The sequence below is a fragment of the Pteropus vampyrus genome, unplaced genomic scaffold (assembly GCF_000151845.1).
Source record: "Pteropus vampyrus isolate Shadow unplaced genomic scaffold, Pvam_2.0 Scaffold138, whole genome shotgun sequence".
Classification (NCBI taxonomy): Eukaryota; Metazoa; Chordata; class Mammalia; order Chiroptera; family Pteropodidae; genus Pteropus; species Pteropus vampyrus.
The window spans coordinates 1,534,993-1,548,059 of NW_011888919.1; the positions used below are offsets into that span (position 1 = coordinate 1,534,993).

Consider the following 13,067-nt stretch of genomic DNA (forward strand, 5'->3'; position numbering starts at 1 on the left):
CCCAGGCCTGTCTCTCCGCAGGGCCTGCTCTAACGGCGCCTCCCACCACTCTGCAGGCTGGAAACACGGCCGCGGGTCTGCGGCGAACCCCTCCCCTCCAGTGCTGCTCCCTCCTCTAAACATTCGCTACTGTGCGCCAAACCCTGGCCCGGGCGCTGGAGAGACCCAGACAGACAGGACGATGAGGCCGCGCCCTGGTGGGGCTCAGGTCCTCCCGCCTCCCCGACGCGCACCGGGCCCTACGCCCCGACTCACTTCTTCTTCTCGTCCTCACTGGGTCTCTGGAGGCCTCCGTACAACTCATCGATATAGATCTGGTACAGGCACTGCTCCTCTGAGACTGCGGCAAGGCAAGAAGCACATGGGTCACAGGGGACCAGGGACACTGGGACTTCCAGGGGGACACGAGAATGCAGTGGGGGATAGGAGGGCAGGGACAACCCAAGCCCTGCCAGGAGCAGAGTCCCCGATTTCCAGATGATCACGAATTGTGTGTGGTGAGGACTCAGCATTTGCAGGAGGGCCCTGGCTACAGCACTGACTCGCTATGCGACCCTGGTCACAGGCGGCACTGCGCTGTGCCTCGCTTTTCTTTTCTAGAAAGTGGTACCACCAGCAGAGTGAGCGCTTGGTCCCTGGGCACCGCCTCCCCGACGCCCGCCGGGCCCTAGGGCACTGCTGTTTTACCACTGTTGGGGGGCCTCTGGCCGGACCCTTCAGAACTATAAACCTATCCTGAGCAGTGGATGTCACTTGGACCCTGATGGGCCACTCCACTGTGTGTCCCTCTGTGGTTCGGTTTAAATTAAGTCTGGTTTGGAGCCATCGGAGCTCTCGTTCACCCGTAACACCGACGTTGGGGGGCTCAGCAATACACAAGAGCCTTCCCTGATCTTACCCCTGACTCACTGTGGGTCCCTGAGCAAGGCCCCTTTCCTCTATGGGTCCTGGCTTCTGTAAAGCGAGCCTGGAGGGGACACAGCCAACCCTGCTGGCTCCAGCAGCTGTCCCGGTTTCCGGAGTGTACGAAGGCCCAGAGGAGAGGCCCTGCTGCCTCTCCTCACACGAGCTGCCTCTCTCTTCCTGCTCCGGCCACGCGGGTCGGCCCTCTGGTCCTCCAGGTGCTGCCTCCTGTCCCCCACAGGGCTCTTCCCCCTTCCGCCCCAACCTGGAATCCTGCAGCCTACCTCACCGCCAGGGAGCCACCCATGCTTCACTGACCCCGGCTCGGCCGAGCACCTCCGAGTACAGCACCCCATTTGCCCTAACACCTGCTGCTTTAGCTTGTCAGATGCCCACTTTCATGACTACGTAAATACTGCTCTCTCCCCCACTAGACCCCTGATCCCCAAATAGCCCCCACACCCCATAGGTGCTCAGGAATTGTGGGAATAAATGAACAAAGACAGAGTGAGAGACAAGATGAAGGGAAACCCTGGCTTCATACCCAGAGTGTGGGTGGCCCTGGGTAAAGGCAAAAACCACAACGGTACCAATGACGAATTTCCTTGATTCTAGGCCTCGCTGATGGCTAAAATTTGGGCAATCTCTGGTTTCAGAGATGCTAAACCGTCTATCTCAGGAACAAAGACACACAGGAACAACGAACCCACAGGGAGATCTGACTGCCAGGCTCCGTGCCGGGGGTTTACACACCCCTCGCTGAGCCGTCACACCCACCCTGTGGGACAGAACCCGTCACTGTCTGTCACCCTTTTCCAGGAAGAGACCAAGACCCGCCGGGCTAAGGGACTCGTGCGGCCCCTCAACTCCACAAGGAAAAACCCTGGGAAGGGAAAGCTCGAGGTCCTCTCAAGGAAGCTGGTTCTCAGGGCGAGCCCTCAGGAGGCAGCACTGCTCCAGGGCAGAGCGAGACACAGCTCCCCAACCCAAGCCTCGCCGACCTTGGCTGTAAAATGGGCGCCTTTCCAACCTTGCTGGGTGCCCGTGTAGACGGAGTGAGATAATACACAAAAAAGCCCAGTCTGCCAGGGCCGAACCTCCCTGGGCAAGCCCGGAGTGGGGGAGTCTGTCTCCCAGAGCCTCTGTTTTCTCATTGGAAGTGAACACGGTGCTGGCTTCGCAAACTGTCTAACTCTGTCTAAATAACTGTTTAAAACAAAGAGCAATTTCCTCTTCAGAACTGACATTCTGATCCATGCAGGTAGGAGAAATACACGAAGGGAAAAAATGGGGTTTTGCAATTTTCTCCAGTTTTTTAGAGAAAAAAAAGAGTCAGAGGGCCTGGGTTGTGGAAGTGACCTCAGCAAGACCATCTAGTTCAGCAGACGTCGCCTGTACTGATTCCAGAGCCAGACGCCCCAGGGAGGACAGAGAGAGCTGGGATCACACCCAGGGCCCCTTGGTGGAAAGCACTGGGAGAACACCTTTCCCAAACTTCTCCAGGCCTTCTAGTCTCCAGACGCCCCCAAACAAACCCGTGCACCCCGGATCACTCACTGCCGGCGAAGTCGTTCTGCACCAGGCCTCGGTAGCGCTCGTAGTTACATTTCCGCTCATCCGACTCCTGCTCTGGGGAGCTGTGGCAGAGGTCAAGGTCTTGAGATCAGAGGGAGAGGGCAGAGCCCACCCCAAGCCAGCAGGAGGGGGTATGAGGGGTCCGGCTTAGGCTGGGGGACTGGGGCGGGGTGGGGGGCGGGGGGACTGACTGCACACCTCCTTCCTGTCCAGGAAGGTGGTAGGTGGGCAAAAGCTTGGGAGAGAAGAGGCGCTGCTGGCTCGGACTCCCCGCCTGGCAACCCCGTGGGGAGGCAGCTTACATGGTGGTGAGAAGTGGGGGTGTGTAGTCGGGGATGTGGTCCAGGTGGGCACGAACGTCAAAGCGGTCAATCATGTTGTTGGTGTCCCCCTGCCAGGGCATCCTGAAGTGGGAAGCAAGGAGCTTAGGGTCCTCACGGCTCAGGACACACAGCGCCTGTTCCCTGCCCCCTTGGGCTTGGGAGCCTGGACCTCAGCCACTTCGTATCCCCATGCCACGGCCCCTACCTCTCAGTCCCTCGTGCCGCAAACTCACCTGAATAGGGGCCTGAGTAGGGCCCTCAGAACCAAACAAGAGCAGGGAACCTGAACCCTGGCCCCAGCTCCTCTAAGTCCTCCAATCACCACTGCACCCTGGGGCCTCTATCCTAACATTTGTTGGCTCTTCTTAGCTGGTGACTGTCACACTCCCATACAGGCCAAGCCTTGCCAACTTGAGTCCCCAGAGGTCTGTTCATACCCCAGGTCCCTTCTGACCCCAACCCTCAGTCTCAGACACTACCCGGGCTCCCAAACTCAGTCTTACATGTTAACAGGACTCTCTGCAGCCAGGGCAACTGCAGAATCCAGGTGTACCTTGCAAGCTCGGCCATGCACCTGCAGGAACTGGGCTGGGTCCTTCTTCTGCAGGGACAGAGGCCGAAGGTCACCTCGTAACTGAATTCCAAACCTTGCCACCCCCACACAACCAAGATCAGCAGCGAGCTCACCTCTGATGTCAAGTTCACTCAGAGGTAAACCACCTGCACAGGGGTGACAGGATGGCAGCACTAACGAGGACACCCAGCCTCTGGGGACAAGGGAAGGGTTTCCCCTCAAGGTGGTGGTAAGAGGCGCTGAGCTCTGGCCCTATCTTCTGCACAGCCAGTACCAACACCTCCCTCCCTAAAATATTACCCCCCAACTCCTCACCGCCCCCACCCCAGGGCCACTCATTCTGAGCCAGGTGTGAGCGCTTTGGCCTGAACCAGCCTCCAAGACACCAGGATGGACAAGCTCGATGACAAGATGGTCAGTGTCATTACTCATCAGGGAAATACTAATCAGAACCACAGACACCACTCCACACTCACCAGGATGGCTAAAATGAAAAGGATGAACAATCACAAGTATCGACAAAAATGTGGAAAACTAGGTTCTTCAAAAAATTAAACATTTATTAACCAAGGTCACCCCAATAAATTTAATTAAAAAAAAAAAAATAGAGTAAGAAGAGAGAGGTCAGGGAAGATGGCGGACTAGCGAAAAGCAGGGTTCGTCTCCTTCCAGACCGCACTGAAATTCCAACCAAACTGCAAAATAACCAGCACAGAGAATCACCTCAAGTCCAGCTGATCATAACACCTACACCTGATAATATTAAGGAGCCACGTCGAAGCCGATATATCTCCTCAAGCAAGGGAAACAAAAGAAAAAATAAACGAATGGGACTACATCAAACTAAAAAGTTTTTGTACAGCAAAGGAAACCATCAGCAAAACAGACAGACAACCGACTGGGAGAAGATATTCGCTGATGGTACATCTAATAAGGGGTTCAGATCCAAAATTTAGAAAGAACTTATACAACTCAACAACAAAAAAACAAACGATCTAATTAAAAAATGGGCAGAAGATCTGAACAGGTACTTCTCCAAAGAGGAAATACAGATGGCTAACAGACATGTGAAAAGATGCTCAAGGTCGCTAATCATCAGAGAAATGCAAATTAAAACCACAATGATATCACCTCACACCTATCAGAATGGCTATCATCAATAAATCGAAAAATAGCAAGTATTGATGAGGATGCAGAGAAAAGGGAACCCTCATTCATACACGGTTGGTGGGATTGCAAATTGGTACAGCCACTATGGAAAACAGTATGGAGGTTTCTCAAAAAATTAAAAATGGATATACCTTTGGACCCAGCAATTGCACTTCTGGGTATTTAACCAAAGAAAACCAAAACAATTCGTGAAGATCTATGCACTCCAATATTCATGGCAGCACAATTTACAATAGCCAAGATATGGAAGCGACCTAAGTGCCCATCAACAGACGATTGGATAAAGAAATTATGGTTCATATATACGATGGAATATTACTCAGCCATCAAAAAAATGAAATCCTACCATTTGCAACGACATGGATGAACCTAGAGGTGATTATGCTGAGTGAAATAAGTCAGACAGAGAAAGGTTAAATACCATATGATTTCACTTATACGTGGAATCTAAGGAACAAAAAGAACAAACTAATCAAAAACAGACTCACAAATATAGGGGACAATTTGGTGACAGAGGGGAGGGAGGTTGGGGGGCTAGGAGAATGGGGTGAAGGGTTAAAGAAGGACAAATCAGTAGTTGACAGTCGGGCAGGAGGACAGGGAGCACGGCACAGGGAATGCAGTCAGCATTAATACGATGGCTAAGTGGAGGGCCGGGGAGGGAGGGAGCAACTGGCGGAATCGTTTTATGAACAATATAGATGTCTAACCAATGTACTGTACAGTTGAAACTAATTTAAATAAATAAATTTACTTTTCTAAAAAAAGTTAAAGAATGGCCATATGACCCAGCAATTCCATTCCTAGGCAGATACCCAAAAGAACTGAAAATGTACTCAAATACTTGTATACAAACGTTCATAGCGCCACTCACAATAGCCAGGTGGACACGATCCAAATGGCCACCAGCAGATGACAGATAAAATGTGGTGCATCTAGACAATCTCGTTTGGCAATAGAAAAGAGTAAAGCACTGACATGCTACAACATGGATGAACCTCAAGAACGTTACGCTAGGTGGGCACAAAAGGCCAGACACTGCACCATCCCGTCTATGTGAACAGACAGAAGAGGCAAATCCACAGAAACAGAACGCACAGTAGTGGTTGCCCAGGGCTGGGAAGTCTGGGGAGGGGAAGGGGGATGACTGACTGCTAATGGGTACAGGGTTCCTTTTTGAGGTCATGAAATTTTCTAAAATTAGACTGTGGTGATGGTTGCACAACCCCGTGAATCTACTGAAAACCACTGAACTGCACACGTGAAATGAGTGAATTGTGTGGCATGTGAATAATATTTCAAAACAGTTAAAAAAAAAAAAAAAGGAGGTTACCAAGACGGAGGAGAACATCCCCCCGAGTCTACGTCCCTCAGGCCCGAGCCCTCCTGTGGGGGTCACAATGCCCAGGCACCACCACCCTTGGGAAAAGAGACAACCCAGCAGCAGCAGCTCCTCGCCAAGAGCCCAGCATGCCGGCTGCGTCAGAGGACCCCACATCAGAGGACCCCATGAGAGCCACGGGAGAGCTAGCCACTAAGTCCTGGCCGAGCTTCGGAAACGCCTCCCCACCGCCCCACCGCCCCACCGCCCCACCGCCCCACCGCCCCACCGCCCCACCGCCCCACCGCCCCACCGCCCCACCGCCCCACCGCCCCACCGCCCCACCGCCCCACCGCCCCACCGCCCCACCGCCCCACCGCCCCACCGCCCCACCGCCCCACCGCCCCACCGCCCCACCGCCCCACCACCACTCCCCGCTCCCGCCAGCATTGCCTCCTGGGACCACACCTGCGCCTCCTCTAGGGCTCCCGGCTGCCACCCTCACACTCAGCAGTCCCTTCTCCACGCACGCCAGGGGCTTCTGCCAAAGCCGACGAGGCGGCGTCCCTCTGCTCAGAGCCATGCCTCCCCTCCCCCGGCCTGCGCCATTCCTCACACACACCAGGCCTGGCCGTGCTCCACGCAGGACCTCGGCGCCTGCTCTGCCCTCGGCTGGAAACCCTCCTGCTCATGGCTTCACTTTTTCACATCTCCTTCTAGAAGCCTTTCCTGTCAACTCTAAATAGCTCACCCCACAACCCCTCATTTCCTCTATCTCCTTGACCCCCTTGTTTGCCTCAAAGCACCCACCACCACCCAATTTTATCCCTCACGTTCACTGATCACCCATCTCCCATACTAGAACGTCACTTCCACCAGGTAGGGACCTCATGGTCCTATCTCCAGCGCCTTGAACAGGCCTGGCCTCGTGGCAGGCGCTCAGCAGCACTCCTCACTGGCAGATGAGGAGATTGAACCCCCACAGGACAAACCCTCAGCATCGGGGTTCCACGATGCCGCACCTCCTCCCTGTCTCCATCTCCCGGTCGGCAGAGCAGCAGCACCTGCCAGCGCAAGGAGAGATGAGCAGTAGCCACAGCCAGTATCGCACTGCTGTCTAGCCTGCACCCACTGGGTGCCGGGCGCTGGGCCGTCACAAGGCTCATTTCACACCTGAAGAAGGGGAGCGGGGCGCACCCAAGACCACAGGGGCTGGCAGGGATGGCACCGCTGGAATCTAACTCCTCACCCTGCACCTCACCTGCCTCCCTCATTTCCTCCGCTACACAGTTCCTCAGCCCTGTGACAGCTGCTGACCAAATCTAAGGCCAAGACTCCCTCATACCCCTGAGGCTGCTCCAGGCTGAAAGTCCAGTTCCCGCAGCCAAGACTCATGGGACACTGTTTACAGGATGGACTTTGGCGGGTATGGGGAAGTCACAGGAAGTGCCGGCACCACAGAAAGGAAAAAAGCACTGGGCTGGGAGCAAAAACCTGAATCCAGAGCCTGGCTCAGCTGGAAGCTTCTGGAAAAGTCAAAGAACTGTTCTAAAACCAGGCATTGAACCAAGTGTTTGGTGTATGTTTTCTCAAACATCTCTACCATGGGGAAAAAAGTGCTACTCTTGTCCCCATGTTCCGGATGAGGAAACTGAGGCCCACTTGCTTGAGATCACATCGGTAATAAGCAGATCTAGGATCTGAACCCAAATGGGCCTGACTCCAAAATCCACTCCCTTTTTTAAGAGTAATTTTCTGTATTGACATAAAATTTGCCATCTTAACCATTTTAAAGTGTACAGTACTAGCAGCTGCAACTATATGCACCTTGTCGTATAAGAGATCTCTAGAACTTTTTCATCTTGCAAAGCTGACACTGTACCCACTAAACACTCCCCTTTCCCCTCCCGCGGCCCCTGGCGACCGCCGTTCTGGTTTCTCTAAGGGCCTGACTACTTTGGGAACCTCACTCATGTGAACCTTGCAGTATGTCTTTTCACGACTGGTTTATTTCCCTGGCATAATGTCCTCGCAGTTCCTCTGTGTTGTAGCATGTAACAGGATTTCCTTCCTTTTTATAACACACTGATATATGTATACACATTTCCTCTATCCATTCATCAGTGAACATCTTGGCTATGGTGAATAACACTGCAATGAACATGGTGTACAGATATCTCTGCAAGATCTAAAATCTGTTCTTAACCACTGGACTATTTTGCCTCCGGGATCAGATGGGGACAGAGGAGTTAGTTCATGGAGTCTGTCGTTCATTCATTCAACTGTTAAGCAGGCATCTACTATGTATAGGCCCTGTGCTAGGGCCATGGCAGTGACCGAGCCCCGGCCCTGCCCTCACGGCTCACAGTCTAGTGTGGGGGACAGACCTGTCCCACGGTGATGACCTAGAGTGGCAGCACTAAGATGGCAGAGTCCAGGAGATGCCTGCCTCAGCTGGAGGGGCAGGGGGCTCTGCCTTGGGGCTTTCTGCAGGAGGAGACGGCTGAGCTGAGACCTGTTTACTTCCCACTTTCACATGGACGGGGAATTGTCTCTTTATGCAAACTGCTGATTAAAGAAGAAGGCTGACGAGGACGAGCGTAGGATGAAACCAAGATCCGCTAAGGAGAGAGCAGACACCAAGGACACACCCACTGCGCCTGCCACAACCTACCTCTTCTACCTCGGCTTCTCCCCCACTGGCCCACAGCCTCCTCCCTCAGCCCGAGGATGAGATAAGAGACCCGTGGGAGCAGCCCATCCCCTCCTCGAAGCAGCCATCTGCGACTGCCCAGCCACTGCCACCATCCACAGCCTGGTGGCTCGGATCTGAATGCTGATCACGTACATGTACTGGGACAATGGTTGCTTGTACAGGCCTGCACCGCAAAGCACCCCACAGACACTGTCCTTGTTCTTGACGCTCTTCCCTGTCACCCCCAGTGAGAGGGACTGGTCACCACCACTGTTCGAGGGGAAAACAGAGCTGCGGGGGCTCCCCGCTAACAAGGAGGACAGTCTGGGGTTCCAGGCCTTCAGAGTGACCCGACTCCAGCCTTCTTTCCTCACGGCACCCACCGACCTGGACACAAATCCCAGCTCTACCTGACAACAACTTCAGCAACGAGAGCTAGCGTTTACTGAGGAAGCTGCCCTACACAGGCCCACGCTCAGTGGTCTACATGCCCAATCTCACTGAATACGCCAACGGCCCTGTGACAGAACTGCTCTTGTCCCCCAACTTGTGGCAGACCAGTAACTGGCAACCAACATCCCTCCCGCTTCTCCAATAGCCATAGGACTCCTGATATATCTGGCGCAAGGCCACCCAGCCTCTTAGCTTTTCTTGCAGCAGTATGTGACCAAAGGACTACTTTCTGGGCCGTGGGACACGAGTAGAAATGTCATGTGCAAACATCTAGAAACTTAACAACTGGCATGAGCACTCCGGTCCCCTTTTCCTTCCTTCTTCCTCCCCCTGGATGGAATGAAGCCATAAGGGCTACAGCTTGAGCAGCCCTCTAAGACCTTGAGACAGCACTGAGAAGAGAAGCCATGCACCGCGGGACACCAAACGGCCCCTGAGCAAACTGGCTACCTCTGGGCTCCTGTGTGGAGAAGGAGATCGACTGCTATTTTGTTTAGGCCGGTGATGTTTTAGGTTTCTGTGTTCACAGGTGAAACTGATTCTACAGGCTACATCACTTCACACACAGAAGAGGCAACCTGGCTCAGGAAGACAGTCACTTGCCCAAGGTCACACTGATAAGTGGAATTGCTAGAATTTGAACCCAGAACCCTATGACTCCAAACTCTAAGGACCTAACCATATTGGCATCCCACCTACTGGCCGTGTCACCCTGCACAAGTTGCTGCACCTCTCTGAACTTGTCTCTGCAACAGGAAGCCCAGGTGAAGAGCTAAGAGCAGTGAGAACGCCAGCTCCGCCCACTTGCTATGTGACCGCGAGTCTCTGGGCCTCAGCTTGCCCATCTGTAACATGGAGATAATAAGAGCCACCTCCTAGGCTGGGGTGAGGGTTTGAAGAAGCGGAGATGCACGTCAAGAGCTCGGCACAGTGGTTAACACATAAACGCTCAATACCATTAGCCATTATTATCAGCATCACCTTCAACAAAGGGATCAATACCGACCCCTCGGACCTGCTGAAGGACTAGAAAGAATGTGCCAAAGCAGCAGGCACTGGGTCATGGCAGCTACTCATTCCTGAGCACTGCTGGGGCCTCGACTATGACCAACAGACCCACGCCCTCCTCTCGTGGTCACGTTATAGTTATTCTGACACCACCATATGGGCTCTCCCTCCAGCCTAGTGGTTCCTTCGTGGGTAATAGAAGGCAAGTGGAGCTCTCAGAGATTCCTCCCCTGGGATTACAGCAGCCTCTGTCTCATGGGTGACTATGGGGAGTCAATGAAATCATGCATCTAAAGCTCTTCTCACAGAGCCTGGTGCCTGAAAGGGTCAATCAAAGGGTAACTGCTATTGTTAATACTGTTTTAGTGCATCTATTCTTTCAAATCATACTCACTGGGCCAAGTTTGAGACGCAAATGTGACCCAAATACATCCAGTCCCCGGTCTTACAGAGTTGACTATGTGTGTTAAATTCCACAAAGGGAAAAAGACAGAAAACTATGACAGCATTTAGAGGGACACCTAACTGAGTGATAGGAATGAGAGAAGATTTCCCTAAGGACTGAGATCTGACAGATAAGGAGGAGTTAAACACGTACGGGATAGCTCACGCACACGCTCTGTGGCTGGAGAGAGCTATGTAATTCTGGGAGGTAAATTTATGCTCTTTACACATTTTGTGCTAGAGAAAGTTGCCTAGGTAGTGCGGAGGCCAGATGGCTTGAGCAAAGGAATGAAGCAGGGTGGCGTGAGTCTGGAGGAGGACGAAAGCCAGATCAGCAGGGCCTGGAAGGCTGTGTTGAGGAACGTGGGGTTCCTCTCAAAGGCACTGGGGAGCCACGGAGGAGTTCTGAGCAAAGGAAGGCCAATGTCAGCTTGGTGCTTTAGAAAGACCTCCCTGGCCCCTCTGAGGGTGGGTTGGAAAGGGCAAGACCAGGGGACCAGGGGACCAGGGAGGAGGATGGGGCAGCGATGCAGCAGCAAGTGGGAATGTCTCTGTCAATATCATCTAACAGAACTAATTTTGTACAAATATGCCACTTTAAGCCGGGGCCTCAAGGAAAAGTTGGAGTTAAACAGGTGAGAGAAAACATTACAGGCACAATGCCCTGTGGTGGCAAAGATGCAAAAAAAAAAAAAAAAAAAGACACTGGAGCTACAAGGATGAAGCTGAGTGGCCAACAGAGGCTAGACCACAAGGGCCTTTTAGGTCACAGGATGAAGTTCAGTGTCTTCTCCAAAAGCAACTGAAACATCAAAGCAACACACAGGAGAGGGAAGTGGCCCAGTTCACTTAATGAATATTGATGGCATTCCCTGGGGGTGCCAAGGTAAACCTTCAAGAATGGCTGAGCTCTCCTAGGCACTGCGAATACAGCCATAAGCATGACGACATTCTGGAGGTGGCCAGTCTGATGCGTGGACCGCTGAGTATTGCGAAGGCCTTCCTCCTTCCTGCTAACACCAGCTGTGCTCTGAGGCTACACCAAACAACACGGTATGCGCTAACAGAATGCAGCAGGTTTTTACCAATGATTATGGTGAAGAAATGACTGAGCATTCTCCTGAAGAAACCGGGCTCTTGGCATATTTCCAAACCCAAATTTCACCAGGAGGACTGGGGCCCCACCTTCCAGGGGAGCTCCCACCCCAGATTAAAGGCTAGTTACTCACGATCTTTTCATAGTACTCCCGCCTCCGCTCTGCCCTCTTCTTGTAGTCAACCATCATGCCTCGAAGCTTCCGCTCATGCTTCCGAGCTTCGTGCCACATCGTGGAGAGGCCAAGCCTGAAGCCTCACCCTGGGGGTTGAGGACAGAGGAGTATCAGATGGGCTGTAAAAACCATACGGGCAGAAAAAAAAAAAAAAACATATGGGCAGAATCAAAGTCGCCTAACAAGCTGATCCTAAACGCCAGCTTCTGGGAGAGCAAGCGAGGCTGCAGAACTGTGCACCAGATGCTCAGGTACATCCCTGACAACTCTGGGCATTCTGAAGCGCTTTTCCTCAGGTGATTCTAGAGTGAGAATCCATCCCTGGGGAAAAAAGTGTCCTGGGTTCAAGGAGCCGGAATCAAGGATGAAAGGTTTTGGAATGGGAGGAGCAAATGTCTGAAGTAAGGTCTGGACGCAGACCCTGAGCAGCTAGGGCCGGAGCTCAAGGGAGGGGGAGGAGCTGAAATGGCTCCCACCAGGGGCCATGCGTGAGGAAGCGGATGGGTTGCAGGGGGATTAAGGCAGGTGGAAGACGTGAAAGATTTTATGGGAACACAGTAGTGGTACGGAGGTGGGGGTCGAGGGCAGGTGAAGGGCGTGGATAGAAGACGACGACGCATGGGGGAGGGGGAACATGGGGAAGTGCTATAAGGACAGACCAGAGCGCGGCTGAGGTCTGTAAAGGGAATCTGAATGGGAGCGGGGGAGGGGCGAAAAGAAGGAATAGAGGCTGAGGGAGGAGGAGCTGGCAGACGGGAGGGGGTGGGTTGGGTTTAGGGGCAAAGCTCGAGGACAGGGCCAGAGCCCGAGGTCATGACCAGGCTCAAGGACCGGGTCTAAGCCTGAAGGTTAGGGCTGGTTTTTTGACAAGGGGGCGGGACCTGTGGCCAGTGGCGGGGTCAGACGCCGCGAGTTGGGGCCCACGGCGGGTGCAGGGGTGCGGCCTGAGGCCCGGCAGGCCCGAGGAGGTGCGGAGTAGGCGGCCCTCAGGGCCGGGGCCGAGCAAAGGCTCACAGAAGCCCGGGGAGGTGCTGAGGCAAGGGCAAAGCTGGGCTGACGCCACCCAAAGTCCGGGAGGTCGGGGCCTGCCGCCTGCACTCACCGGCTCGTCGCCGCCTGCCTCCGCTGCGCTCGCGCGCGGCCCGCACCGGAAGCGGAAGTGGGAGGCCGCGCGAAGGGAGAGGGGCGAGGCGGGGCAGAGCGCGCTTTCGTAACGTGAGGGGCGGGGCCCGGAGGGAGGGCGGGGCCCGGAGGGAGGGCGGGGCCCGGAGGGAGGGCGGGGCCCGGAGGGAGGGCGGGGCCCGGAGGGAGGGCGGGGCCCGGAGGGAGG

At 54.1% G+C, this 13,067-nt stretch overlaps 1 protein-coding gene across 1 annotated transcript in view; it reads right to left on the minus strand.

Annotated features, from left to right (window-relative positions):
- CLASRP (CLK4 associating serine/arginine rich protein) overlaps positions 1-12,937 on the minus strand; it is a 24,289-nt gene extending 11,352 nt beyond the window's left edge. The window contains exons 1-6 of the mRNA XM_023535245.1: positions 12,840-12,937; positions 11,696-11,823; positions 3,305-3,402; positions 2,781-2,882; positions 2,461-2,540; positions 256-340 (exon numbers count right to left, since the gene is read on the minus strand). Coding sequence (XP_023391013.1) covers positions 256-340; positions 2,461-2,540; positions 2,781-2,882; positions 3,305-3,402; positions 11,696-11,794 — 464 coding nt within the window. The 5' untranslated portion in view covers positions 11,795-11,823; positions 12,840-12,937. The remainder of the gene's footprint in view (positions 1-255; positions 341-2,460; positions 2,541-2,780; positions 2,883-3,304; positions 3,403-11,695; positions 11,824-12,839) is intronic.
- Positions 12,938-13,067: the final 130 nt, after the last annotated feature.